This window comes from Arvicanthis niloticus, chromosome 13 (genome assembly GCF_011762505.2).
Source record: "Arvicanthis niloticus isolate mArvNil1 chromosome 13, mArvNil1.pat.X, whole genome shotgun sequence".
Lineage (NCBI taxonomy): Eukaryota > Metazoa > Chordata > Mammalia > Rodentia > Muridae > Arvicanthis > Arvicanthis niloticus.
In genome coordinates, this window is record NC_047670.1 from 65,879,705 (window position 1) to 65,894,252 (window position 14,548).

The 14,548-nt window shown below is 40.7% G+C and overlaps 1 protein-coding gene across 1 annotated transcript in view; it reads right to left on the bottom strand.

The window, feature by feature from the left end:
- Slc2a13 (solute carrier family 2 member 13) overlaps nt 1-14,548 on the bottom strand; it is a 299,073-nt gene that overhangs the window by 72,433 nt on the left and 212,092 nt on the right. The window contains exon 5 of the mRNA XM_034516933.2: nt 673-836. Within this exon, the coding sequence (XP_034372824.1) occupies nt 673-836 (164 nt within the window). The remainder of the gene's footprint in view (nt 1-672; nt 837-14,548) is intronic.

Below are 14,548 nucleotides of genomic sequence, written 5' to 3' on the forward strand. Positions count from 1 at the left end.
AGTCATTGTGTTTGAGTGAGTTGCTGTGGGGATACAGCCGAATGTGTTTGTAAAAAATACGTGATCGAACCATGTAAAGACAAGGCTAAAGGTGGGACCCTTTGCAGAGCCCTTCACAGAAAAACAACAGGTCAAAGGGCCAACTTTTAACACAAAAGACATTTGTGGTTTTCCTTTATTTGCTATGATACCAACACACACTTGACCAATCAGATTTTGCCCTAGAATTTAGGCCCTTTTCAATGTTTTAGTAAGTCTGTCCTTGCTTTGTGAAGAAAGATTCTAATATTTGCTTCCACACGATTCCAGATTCAAAACTACAATGTTGCAGAACAAGACAGTAAATGACAAGCTTCTCAAGCAAGGGCAGAGAAGACTCTGGCTATGCTCTTCACCTTTGCTTCTCCTCTCAGCAGCTCTCCAACTGTTGTCGAAACACATCCTCAGTAAATGCGTCCTTACAGTGTCTTCGAATCACGGTCTTGTTTTTAGCCACTTATCACAGAATTGGTTGAAGAATCTTATCTTTTATTTCCTTACTTTCTGTCCATCATTCTAGGTTTGGGCTGCTCAGCTCAAAAATCACTCTCACAGTCTGTCATTATCTCGAAAGAGAATCGCTGTCACTATCAAAAGGTTCTTTAAAGCAGGATTTGACATCCAGGCACCTACCTGCCAAACTACCAAAAGTCAGCTTCCTGCGACCCACTTTCTCGACGAGCCAGACACCCACCAGTGTGAAAATGAAATTAGTGAAAGCCGTGATCGAAGCCAGCCATATCGCAAGTCTGTCATCTTCCACGCCGGACATCTGCAGGATGGTTGCGCTGTAGTACCTGCGAGCAAAGAACAGACTGGTTGTTGTTGGTCATCATTCAAGGAAACTGTCAACCACATAGAGAGACGCAGCCGCCTGAAAAAAAAAATAACGGCTAATGACACTAACGGCATTGTTACAAGAATTCGTGTAAGCCCTTTACGGGATCACATGGAGGAGCCATTCTTAGACAGTTATTCCAGAGAGAAGGCTGAGTGCTTCCAAGACGAAATGCCCCACCCTCAACACAGCAGCAGCCAACAGGTTCACTAAATCCATCAAGAATCAGCTCTAAGACAATGGAGTGACTTGACTGTAATGGAGCCATGGTGGTGGTGGAACACGTGATGGATCTCTGCCGAGAAGCTGCAGGAGAAGGGCGTGTCAGCTTTGTATAAGAGGGGGCACTGATGTTTGCACATGAGGATGGTTGGGTGGTTTCTGGGAGCTTGTGCTCTTCTGGGAGGTTAAGTCTCCACATGATCTATTTTTCTTGTTTACTGGAACTCAACGAGACAACAGTTTCTCACGAAATACTTTTCTATTGGAACAATTGGAACACCAAAAGCACACTCTGAACTGTGGCTTTGCCTAGCTTTGCGGCACTCTGAATGTGACAGTGGGCGTTTGAGCAGCATGCGAAATCAAGCTGGCTATTTTCATAGCAAAAAAACCCCAAAAAACCCCCCCAAAAACCAAAAAAACCAAAAATCCAACCGTCCAATCAAACAAAAAACCCAAACAAACCCTGTAGTTTTGTTTGAGATATTAATCAATACTTACATAATATTTCAAAGATAAAAAAATCTGTCTTAAACATGCGTCTCTGATTTGTTGATGACTTGTTTGCTAGTTTTTAAGCTAATGAGAATGAATCTTATATGAAATATTAACAACATCGCAGCTCATTCATCTTAACACTGTATCTTTCTCTTTAAAAACAGCAATCCAAATTTATAAATCACTGTGCAACCTGGAGCATCTATTTTACTGATCACAGTAACAATTACATAAGCAGTTTGAAGATTCCGAATGATGACAGCTGTTACAGAACCATAGCTCCTCAGGGGAATAGCCCCTGTCATGAAAATGGTGAATGTTTTCAGAGGATAAAGCGCTAAAAAATATAAATCTGTAAAATTGATCCATTCCACCCGAACAGTGCCTTTTCTAGAACAATTTTCAGGTGCCACTGCACATATTAATACAGAGGTCTGTACAGCAAGGGTCTTTGTGTCATCTGCAGAAGAAAATGAAGACTCAGTCTCACAAGGTAGGACTAGTCAGGAAAACTCAACTATGCAACGCTGAATGAAATGCCTTGGTACCTGCTATGCTACTCCATGCCAGGGTCTTTCAGTGTTCTAGCAACCAGAACTGACACACTCAACAGAATTGCCCCCCCCCCCCAAAAAAAAAGAGCTATGGAAAGCAAAGTGAGGCTATTTTAATGTTTAAAATTTTTACTTAAAACTTGCAAAATTACCAGAGTTACTTTACAGAATGCAATAGAAAGTAGAATTAAATTGTTTGTGTTTACTTAAAATACAACATTATATAGGTGTCAAACTATGGTCTTACTAGAGCTTTAGGAACAACATGTGGTCAGACACTGTCCTGGGATTCAAAAACCTGAATTCTGTTGCTATCATTGCAGCATATTGGCCCGGTAATATTAGTCTTCACTTATTAAACATTTATTTATGGATTGTATATTGCTGTCCTCAGGACACACTGGATAATATTAGAGAATAAAAATAGAAGCAGATCATTTTATTTTATGGTGTGGAATAAAGAAAAGAATAATTTTGTGTAATGTGTAACGTGCCTCCATGAAATTTAATAGCTGTTCTGCCATGGAGGACCACGGATTTTCTAGCAGACAACCCTATGGTAGTGAAGTGACACACACCAAGGACGGAGATGTTCCATCCAGAGCCCTCGTATTTCCTTTGGGCTGAATGCACGGTGAATCTAAGCAGACACTGCCCAGATCCTGCCCAGTCCTCCACACCCCTGCCTCCAAAGAGCCAGCCCTGAAAGCAGTCATGTTTAGACTCTGTCTTACAGGCAATGAAATAACCAACTGGAACTGGAAGAGAAATCTCAAAAGGACACTTGTTCTATGAGAAGACTGCTTTGGGGGTCTTCTGGATAGGGTGACAGGCTAGGAACCACCTTTGTCTGACCTGTTGAAACAGAAGTATCAAGAAAAAAAGAGACTCTATTTCAACAGAAGAAAAAGGACGAACATCAGAAATCTATAGGAGTAGCTGGTGGTCAGACAATTGTAAAATCCAAACACAAGTTCCAAGAAGGGAGCCGAGCCATGCGCACAGCTCCCGTTGCATGCTTGCATAGTGGGGAGGTGGAACAGTCTTCTCATCTCAAGGGTTATTGGCAATGTGGATCCTCCAAAATCTATAACCTCTCCAGCTGATTTTGAAGATGCTGAAATAGAGAGAAAGCCAGATTAAGAGCAAGAGATGAAAAAAAAAAAAGACCAATGACCTCAGCAAGCAGATAAGTGAGGAAATCAGTCCGTACCCAGAGAGTGAGGTCAGCAAGACATCAAAGGAGCAAAGTAGGAAGAAGGAAAGGTTTGATCTTCGGAGAGAAAAGGAAAATGTTATGAGAGGAAGTGATAAATAAAGGAGATACAAGAAAGAGCCCATCATGTCCACCCCAGTGAACTAGAACTAGAGCGCCTCTAAACTCAGGAGAGTAGGCACTATGAACAAAGAGTAATCTAGCCAACTAGTAAAAGAACTTACAAACTTAAAATTAGCAAGCTTTCTCGATTCCAACTTCAATTCAAGTGACCTCAGCTTACCAGTTAAAAATATGCAGACTGGCTGGCTAATTAAAAAAAAAAAAAGACTCAACTCTCCTCTGCAAAAAACATAAGCCGTAATGGAAGGTTTAATATATGTAAATGCTAGCAAATTTCATGAATTATGACGCGAGCCAAATTTAAAAAGGTTATTTTTTATTTTCACTGGTGTGTTTTCATTGTGTACTATACTGGGTCCTCTCAGGACATCCTCATGCAAGGATTCAGTGTCCTCTGGGTAAACACTCTCAGGCTGACCCCTGACCTTTCTCCACCCAGCACCATTAGTTCTTTTTGCTCTTCTGGGCTTTTCCACTACACATATTCACTTCATGTCACATATACACATGTGATTTTATCATCTGTGTATCCTGACGGGACCTACATACCCAGAAACACACTGAAAGAGAACATGCAGTATTTTGTTCCAAGGAGACTGGCGTATTTGTTAAATATGATCATCTATAGTTGCAACCACGTTCCTGAAAAAAAAAATCTAAGTTTTTTCCACATATGTCCGTCAGTGTTTAATATGACTGGCTACCACTAAACTTATTACCTTCTAAACCTTTATGCAACAGTTTGAATTTTCAAGGGACTAGGCCTTCATTTAGAACTTAAAGTCTAAGAACTTAGGAACAAAAAAGGTTATCTCATTTAGACTTGACGCAGGACTCCTTTAGTCAGATAAAGCATCATCTTCTCCAAAAGCTCCCTAGGCAGCCCTCAGCCATCTCACCATCTCCTTCCCCAAGGAAAGAGAAGCACTAGGGCTGCCTGAGCCCACGAAGATGCTTTCCTAGCTCCTGGGAGGGGCCTAAGAACAAACGAGGGGAGCCTGCGCATGCGCTACTGTCTCAGATGTGGGGTACGCCTTCCAAACTTGAATTTTAAATAACAGGCAAATAGCTCTAAAAAATACAGCACCTTTTAAGAAGCAGCAGAGTGTGGACAAACTGTCACGCATCTAACACAATTTAGATATTAAATCAACACGCACACGAAGCATGTTTTAAGAACCTTCAAAGCTTTATTCTCTAGCTTCTTAAAGCTACAGTTTTTTTATTCTGTCAATTTTATACAAAGCAGATAGATATACTAATGATATATTAAGTTACTTAGATTTATTTGCCATAGACTATCAAAAAATTGAGAATTATTATAATCTAAGAAGATAAAGGACTATTGGACAGAATATTTTTTAAAATATATATATGTGCATACATATGTGCATGCAATGACAGTGAGAAAAGAACCATGAATTTGAAGGGGAGTGGGGAGGGTCCTGTGGGAGGGCTTGGAGGGAGGAGAGGGACAGAAGAGATGTTGTAATCATATTATAATCTCAATGATAAAATAAAAGAAGGTGACAGCCAGGACACTTGTGGTCAATGAGGGTGAGTGGTGGAAGAGACAAATGAATAGAGCGAAGCCTGTCATGACAAGTTAGCCCTCAATGCTTCAGTCGCTGACACAGAACAGAAAATGATAGTGATGCCTTTCTTACAAAATGAAAAACAAACTCTCCTAGAAAAAAAAAAAAAACACCTCTAAGAATATTGCTGTCATACATCAAAGGCACATGGGACGTGCTCTTCCTGGCAGCAAGGGCTGTCTTAAGTAGTCCTAGTTCGATTGCAACCATTTTGTCACAAATATATTAACATGACACCACACTTGGTTGCCCCAGTATTACAGACAGCTACCAGCTGATACTGGTACTAACTGGATTCCTCAAGTGCATGGGCTAAGTTTGGACTGGAATGTGTTCTGGTCAATGAGAAGAGTGAATTAGAGAGTAGCTGATCAATTATCAGTCATAGAAGAGTCACATCCAAGTTTCATTTTGGGGGCTCTTTTATTAGCTCCTAAAGCATCAGTCTATGTTTATATATCATGGGTAAGAGGGTATGTACTGATGACACAGTTAAAAAGTGGCATGACGGCAGATCTTGGGTGGCAGCTCTGCCTCCAACATCCAAGAACCCAGAGGAAGCAGGGATCCCAGGTGCTCGAACTCAGGCAGTATCTTAGGTAAGCAGACAGCAGGGCCCGCCCTAAACAGGGAGTAACTGGGAACCAAAAGGACCCAGGAAGTCACTCCTGGCCTGGAACACTGGTTCCTTCCGGTCTGGGCCAGAGCACTGAGCAGATCTTGGGTGGCAGCTCTGCCTCCAACATCCAAGAACCCAGAGGAAGCAGGGATCCCAGGCGCTCTAATTTGGACAGTGTCTTAGAAACTAGTTCTCAGATCTGAGGCCTAGATCAGACCTCTGCCAGGTCTGCTGTTGTGTGGACCCCGGATTCCACCTGAGACATACTGGAAGTTCCACTCAATCCAGATCCACAGAGGAACATATGAACTCAGAGCTTCAGACAACGTATCCTGAGATATTCTAGAGGAGACACTGCACCCAGAACACCAGACACCTAGCTGGACTACTACCTTGGAGGCACTATATCCTGAGGCATCCTAGAGGTACCACTATAATCAGTGCAGCTGGAAAAGATCACAGAGACATCTGGACCCCTAGGAGATCAGACACAAGCTAGATAACTAGAAAGACAGGCTTCAGTCAGAGATAGCAAGTACAGGCAGCACTAGAGTTAACCAGATGGCAAAAGGCAAGAGCAAGAATGTAAGCAACAGAAACCAAAGTTACATGGCATCATCAGAACCCAGCTCCCCCATCAGAGCAAGCCCTGAACACCCCATCACACCAGAAAAGCAGGAATCAGAATTAAAATCACTTCTCATGATGATGATAGAGGGCTTTAAGAAAGACATAAATAACACTCTCAAAGAACTTAAGGAGAGCACTGGTAGACAGATAGAAACCCTTAAAGAGGAAACACAAAAATCCCTTAAGGAATTTCAAGAAAATGCAACCAAACGGGAAAAGGAATTAAACAGAACCATGCAGGATCTAAAAATGGAAGTAGAAACAATAAAGAAATCACAAAGGGACAATACCCTGGAGATAGAAAACCTAAAAAAAAGATCAGGAGTCATAGACACAAGTATCACCAACAGAATACAAGAGATGGAAGAGAGAATCTCATGTGCAGAAGATACCATGGAAAACATTGACACAACTGTCAAAGAAAATGCAAAATACAAAAAGCTACTAACCCAAAATATACAAGAAATCCAAGACACAATGAGAAGGCCAAACCTAAGGATAATAGGTATAGATGAGGGGGAAGACTCCCAACTAAAAGAACCAGTAAATATCCTCAACAAAATTATAGAGGAAAACTTCCCTAACCTAAAGAAAGAGATGTCCATAAATATACAAGAAGCTTACAGAACTCTAAATAGTTTAGACCAGAAAAGAAATACTTCCCGCCATATAATAGTCAAAACATCAAATGTACAAAACAAAGAAAAAATACTAAAAGCAGTAAGGGAAAAAGGCAAAGTAACATATAAAGGCAGACCTATAAGAATTACACCAGACTTCTCACCAGAGACCATAAAAGCCAGAAGATCCTGGACCGATATCATACAGACCCTAAGAGAACACAAATGCCAGCCCAGACTACTATACCCAGCAAAACTGTCAATCATTATTGATGGAGAAACCAAAATATTCCATGACAAATCCAAATTTACAGAGTATCTCAACACAAATCCAGCACTTCAAAGAATAATTGGTGGAAAACTCCAACACAAGGAGGGAAACTACAACCTAGAAAAAGCAAGAAAGTAATCTTCCAAAAACCCCAAAAGAAGAGAGTTACACAAACATATCTCCACAGATGTTAGCCCAAAAGCTTGGATTATCGAAGACTCAACCCACAGACCACATGAAGCTCATGAAGAAGGAAGACCAAGAGGGGATGCCTCAGTTCTACTTAGAACGAGAAATAAAAATGCTCAAGGGAGCAAATAGGGAAACAAAACATGGAACAGAAACTGAAGGAGGGGCCATCAGGAGACCTTTCCACCTGGGTATTCACCCCATGTACAGCCACCTAATCTAAACACTGTTGTGGATGGCTGGAAGTGCATAATGTGAGGAACATGATATAGCTGTCTCCTTAGAGGTCAGCCAAAGACTAAAACACTCAGAGGACAATGTTCACAATTAACCACTGATATGATCAGGGGTTTCCCAATGAAGAACTTAGTGAGAGGACTGAAGGAGCAGAAAGGGTTATTGACCCCAGGTGGAAAGCAACAATACCAAACAACCAGAGCCCCTCAGGGTCTAAACCACCAGCCTGGGAACACATAGGGAGGGACCCAAGACTCCAGAGGTATATGTAGGGGAGGATGGCCCTGTCAGACATAGGTGGGAGAGGAGTTTCTTGGTCCCATAAAAAAATGAATGAAAAATGAATGAATGAACACACAGTTGGGGGGGGGGGGATGTGAGGGCGGGGAGGGGATAGTGAGGGGGGTAGGTGTGGTCACTGCCTCATAGAAGCATGAGGAGGGGGATGGGATATGTTTCTGGGTGGTGGGAGGAAGTAGGCTAAGGGGATAAAATCTGAAACGTAAATACTACAACCAAATTTAAGAAGCAGGAAAAAAAAGTCTTCAGAACCAACATCTTTAAAAAAAAATGTCAGCGCCCTGGGGGTGGAAAATTTTTTTTCTTGATACTAAAACTTGTTCTGAGAATTGTATATTGCAGAATACACAGCCTTGGTGTATCTACTCATCAAGCATACTGAGCAGACCTGCCCAAACCTCTGATGTCCTGGAATTCCATCTGGATGCAGTGAAGACACAGCATCAGAGGCTTATCAACTTACTCTCCCCCGACCCCTCTTCTAAAATCTCAATGCCCTTAATCAGCTTGAAGAAGTTAAAGAAGAGTCAGCGCCCCTATTCCCTGAGCTTGGGGACTAATGTGGTTAATAATGGTCTGTCTTTCTAGGGACAAGTAGTGGTTTTGTTGGAACAGGGGGGATTAGCTAGGACTTATTGTATAGCCATAACCTACTGGTAGAAATCTGTATACTTATTATCAAGATGAAGTTATAAATTCTTAAATGGTACAAAATTTACTTTGATCTCAAATTTAAGGTTTTCATTGGTACGAGCCTCTTATGAATATAAAAATGAGATGAATATTGATACACTCATGGGCATTGTGCCTGTATAACACGTTTAGGAATACAATGCCTAGACCCAGCCCTTTTTTAACTGATTTGGGATGGTTAACCTATGAGTTAAGGGACTACAGCAAATTCATATTTTTGAGTTTATTGTTAGGGTGCTTTCCATATTTTACTTAGAAATAGCTGAGAGGAGTTAACAGAAAACAGTCCAGGTTACCTTACATGGATAGTTGGTTTTCAAACATCAGAAGTCCATAGAACTGATGCTACAAATATTTATATATTAATGTTCATATTGATTAGAGACCTGTCTGCTCCTGACAGCTTCCTGTCGTGGATTCTAAGAAGAAATTGAGCATCCTTGGAGTTACTCCAGTTGTGTGGTAACAGCCACTAGGCAAGAATTGCCTCTCTCCATCTACAGACAAATTACTGTCCAGAAAAGGACACACATGCAGAATAGTCGACTGATTATATCTGCCTAGACAGAGTAATCAGTCCTTAATAATCCTGCATCACCAAGGTCTGTCAGATGATTCTGGGCCAGAAGGCTGAAGATTTGATGCTCCAACATTTGGTAGTATAGGGGCTTTTCAGGTGTTCAGAGGTCTCTATAAATTGGCTAAGTTTTAGAAGCTATGCTTTGTGCTTCCCACAATTATAGTTAACTCAGTCATTCTGGATTTCTGACGGGGTTGAAAACTTATAGCTATTTACCGTAAGAGAAAAGATTTGAGTGGATGGTAGTCAGCTGACATTCATCCTAAAGCCAGGTTCAGAACTAAATGTTTTAGTTAGGATAGATGACAGAGGTGCTGGTTAGTCAACAAAATGATGGACTGGGTATTAGGACTATCTTGTACCTCACTGGTACAAATTGGCATAATTATGCTCTAATTGTATTTTGAGAGAAAAGTTTCATTTTAACAGGAAGGGTGATGTGTAGGAGGAGCTAAGGTAGGAGGAGTACTGAGAGCAAGAAAAGGAGTAAGAAGAGGAGGAGAAGAAGGATAGGAGAAGCTAGGTGATGAAAGAGAGAAAGAGGGGGGAGACAGGGAGGCAGATATTCATGTATCTCCACCAGTCAAAGATAGTTGTTATAGCTAGGTCGGTCAGTGGGTTACACCTCTGATTGAACAATTCCAAACTTATAACACTTATGATTAACATTATTTTAAAAAATGTATAAATGCAAAAAGGAAAAGGGGGCATGTGATAGGGGATTTCTAAGGGGGGTGGGGGGAATGGCGAAAGGGGATGACATCTGAAGTGTAAATAAAATATCTAATAAAATAAAAAAAAAGTGGCATGACAATAATCTCAGCATTTGAGAATACTAGACTACAAAATAAGATGCTGTTTCAAAAACAATTAACTCTCTCCCCCAAACAAAAATACCAGCAACAAGAGAAATGGGGGGGGGGGGGGAGGGAGATTAATTCTCTTAATTGAAAAGTATTTTCTTGTTGAAGTAAAATAAGAGGGTCATCTATGAAAAAAATAAACCAATAGCTTTAAGAAGAAAAATGTTTTAATCAAGATATCACAACTTTCAAAGATATTTTATGTACCTTTGCTCTCTGTGCTAGAACACAGATGCATGATACAAAGGCAAAGAGAGAAGAAAACTGGAAATTAAGATTGTGCCTATATCAGATCAGGCCTGAGTTCTGAACTAACATGCCAGTGAATTATATTTCACCCTAACCTGTAATCAAGTCATAATCCAAAAAACATATCAACTGTTGAAACAACAGCCATATTTAATATATCATAAGAAATTTCAAAGTCTATATACTTTTATTAGTCTTCAGGACAAACCAAGGGAAAAATGTGACAATGTCAAGGACCTTCTACAGTTCCTTGATGTTCCAACAGGTAGTTCCTCTGTCTTAGCCAATCCTATTGACATTCCTTCTCTGTAGACCACAGGAAGGGCACATACCTCCTTTACCAGCCTGATCCTCCTTTACCTCTCACTAATAAGACAGATGCTCTCTAATCTGACCTCCAGTCCACCAATGTGTGAGAATAATACACTCACTTTTTCCATAAAGCATCTTTGCACTGGATGCTGGACACTGGACATTTGGGACTTCAGTTGGGATCACACCTCCCAACTGTCAAGCTGTGTATAGATATGTCTATGGGCAACTGCTCCAAATCCATTTGTATGGTGCTGTAACTACGTAGTTTAACTATAACTCAATAAAATAAAAATGCTAAAAGTGAGCTGTACTAAGAACAGACCCCTATTCTTTAGAGAGGCAGGGGCACTGAGGTGAGACGACGTGGGGCATCCTAACAATTTAGAAGTAAATAAGGAGAAGCAGGGAGATTGTTGTCCTGGCTTTTTTTTTCCCTCAGGTATATTCCCGTCCTTGCTCCCTTGGAAAGAGACTAAAGCCTGAGATTCACATACAACATGGGTGTGATTTACTCAATAAAACCAACAAGGTTGTTAAAACTATGAGCATGCTGTTAAGGGGTGATGGGAGATACAATGTCCAGGATGTGATTATGGCATATCCATGTAACTGTCTCACAATATGGTCACAGTGTGTCCATGTGACTGTCCCATGATGTGATTATGGCAGGTCCATGTGACTGTCCCACAATATGGCTATGATATGTCTGTATAACTGTCCCAGTAAACTGGAACAGGTGAGTCCTAGCTATGTCAGATTAGAGGCATGCCCTTTGCCCATCAAGTTTCAATTTCCCACATAGTCTAACAACATGCTGGACTCAGAGGCTAGGCTGATTTCCTTCAGTTCTTCTGTTCCTCAGAGCCTGAGGTGGTGTAGCATAAACTAAGAGAAAATAAATCCTTCTTACCAAGAAGTCACAGGAAGGTACCTAAGGCTAGCGAGAAGGCATGGCCTGGATTATAAGGATAAACATGGATTCCCCACTTTACCCTCTGTTTACCTTCTGGTCACTTATCCCATGGAGATTTGTGACCTCACCACTTTCTTTCCACTCCTTGTCTGATTCTCAGAGGGTCACACACACAGTAGCTGATGATCAGACGTCCTCAAGCCAAAGCCACCCCCTCAGATCAGCACCTGAATATCCAGCTACACAATTTTTTACTATCAAAACTTCCCCATAAAGCACTCCTTCCAGTTGCCACTATCAGTGATTCCTGTTCAGTCACCTTATATTCTCAATTATGGTGTGTTGCAGAAGGACGCAGAGCCCACTCAGCCACCCAACCTAGCTTCTATCTCTTAATTTTGTCATTCAAGGTTTGGGACCAAGAAACGTCTATTTCCAGCAAGTTTTCAGAGGGGCTGAAGACACTTTGAAAACTGTCGCCATCCCATCTCAATGATGGTTTTTGTTTCACTTTCTTCAACATTTTAGCCTGTCGTCTTTGTCATATCCATGTCTCAAACTACAACTACTTGTATCCAGCTAATCCACTGTGTACTTCCAGCTAGCAGCTAAAGGGGTATTCAGGAAAAAATGTACCTGAAAATACCCCATGATGTAGAGTTTCTCACTCACTGATGAATTTCACCGTATTCATCACAGTGTGTTCTCCTGAGTCGTCCCCTAGAAGCGTAGAAATCAGAAGGACAGGCTTTGACCCCATCTTCACAATTCATGAACTCCAGGTAGCACTCAAATCCCTCTTACAAACTCATTAATATTTGTACCTGATTAATATTAGCCATCTCTCCTGTATTGGTTGCTCAAGAAATTTATTTGTAACTCTGATAACACACATCTCTTTTCTCTGACATTTCTTAGATACGCCTACTTCTTGTACTAAATGAGTAGTCCTGAAAGGATAGTTCACGTATAGTTCATGTTTGCAGCTGCTAGCACAAGCTGCTGACTGTTTACAGGCATTTACTAAATGTTTAGGCAAAGCATACCATGACCATAACCTTTTTTCTCCCCATGTTTGTCTTTATAGACACAGGATACACAGATCACAAAGCTTTACCTTTCTAAAGTGCATAATGGAATAATGTGTTTTTTAAAACTAAATTTGAATAAAAAATAATGATAATAACATTGATTTTAAAGTAGCTCAACAACCAAAAGGGTTTGCAGGAACTGAAAGACCCTGGTGAGCAGGATGAGATGGAAGAGTCTGAGTGTCCTGAGGGCCTTAGCTTTTCTGCCCACAGCTCTATGCTGCTCTCTGCCTCAATTCAGTCACAGTCCTTTCTACCTCACTGGGCAGCCTGTGTTTCTGGCACTCTCCTGGTCTGAGAACAAGACTTCTCTCTGTGTGTTTCGTGTTCATGTGGGTGTGTGACATACCTGTAGGCACACGTGTGGGTATATTGAAAAAAGAAGTGGACGGCAGACGTCTTGTTCGGTTAAACTCCACCTTATTTATCCATTGAAACATGGTCTCTCTGAGCCCACAGCTCACTTTTAATCTAGGTTGAGTAGTCAACTCTAGGATTTGCCTGGCTCCATCTCTAGCCCAATGTTGGGATTATATCCCTCAGTCTGGTTTCCTTGTTGTATCAGAAACCAGTGTTCATGTTGTCAGTGCCAGTATTTTAAGAACTGAGCCATTTCCCCAGCTCCCAAAACAGGACTTTAAAAAAATGACTATAAATAACTTAAGAGATATTAATCCTAATGGTTACAGAAATATATTTTCCTTCATCATTTATTTCACCTTTTGCTTCAACTTGTGTCTCTCTAACACCTCATTAGAGCAGACAAGAGGGATAAAGGTGACAGTCTATTTAAAATTCCTCTCAGGAGTCTTAAGAGTTGGAGAAAAGGGCAGGTCATGACATTTGCTTCAGGAAAAGCATTGCTCAGAGCAAGAGGGGATGAGAAAAAGTATTTTAAGCTGTGGTGGCCTCCAGAGTTCGTGAGATTTTTTTTTTTTTATTTTGTATAAAAGTAACATTCCAGAACCTGTTCACAAAAATATGATTATGCAAAAACTATATAATTGAGCATATCCTACTCATGACCCAAATTCTCCGAGGATTCACAAAATGAGAGAACAGATTAAGAATATGCGGAAGTGCTCATCTATTCAAAAAGGAACAGCAAGACAACAAAACAACAACAACAGCAACAACAAACCAAATGGTTAGCATTCAGTTTCTATTTAGGCATCCTCTTTTTATTTTATTTATTTCTCTCAGCTTCTAATCTTCTATAATGGGTCCAAATTGCTTAATTCTTTTCTATGAAATAGAAAACTTTCATACATTAGAACATGCCACCTATTCAGCCTCCAGCACTGACCTAAATCCACTCTTATTTTACATAAAACAAACACGAAATAAACACAAGGGACGGACACCTGTCTGTTTGTCTTTGGACAAGCTTAGTATTTTCTGAAGTATAAAATGGCAATTAAGATGAAGATATATTAATGATAATACAAATGTATTATAATGTAAATGTAGTAATAGCAAAATGTCTCAACCTGAGGCTATTAGAATGCACTTCCAGGGTCTAGCAGATAGAAGGAAAGGTAAAAAGATGGAGGAGACCACCGGGCTCCCCAAGCTACAAGCCAAAAGAGAAGGCAAAGTGATACTTGTACATGAAGACAGTTTTTAATACTCTCACCACCCACACACATAATTGCTAATTGCAGTTAACTAGCATCTCCTGGCTGGGATGCTAAGGGCAACACTGTTAACACCCTAAGGGCAACACTGTTAACATGCTAAGGACAACACTGTTAACATGCTAAGGGCAACACTGTTAACATGCTAAGGACAACACTGTTAACATGCTAAGGGCAACACTGTTAACGCGCTCTGTCCTTTATGCACTCCTCCAAGAAGCCTTGAGCCGGGCTTATCTCTCACATTGACTCATTC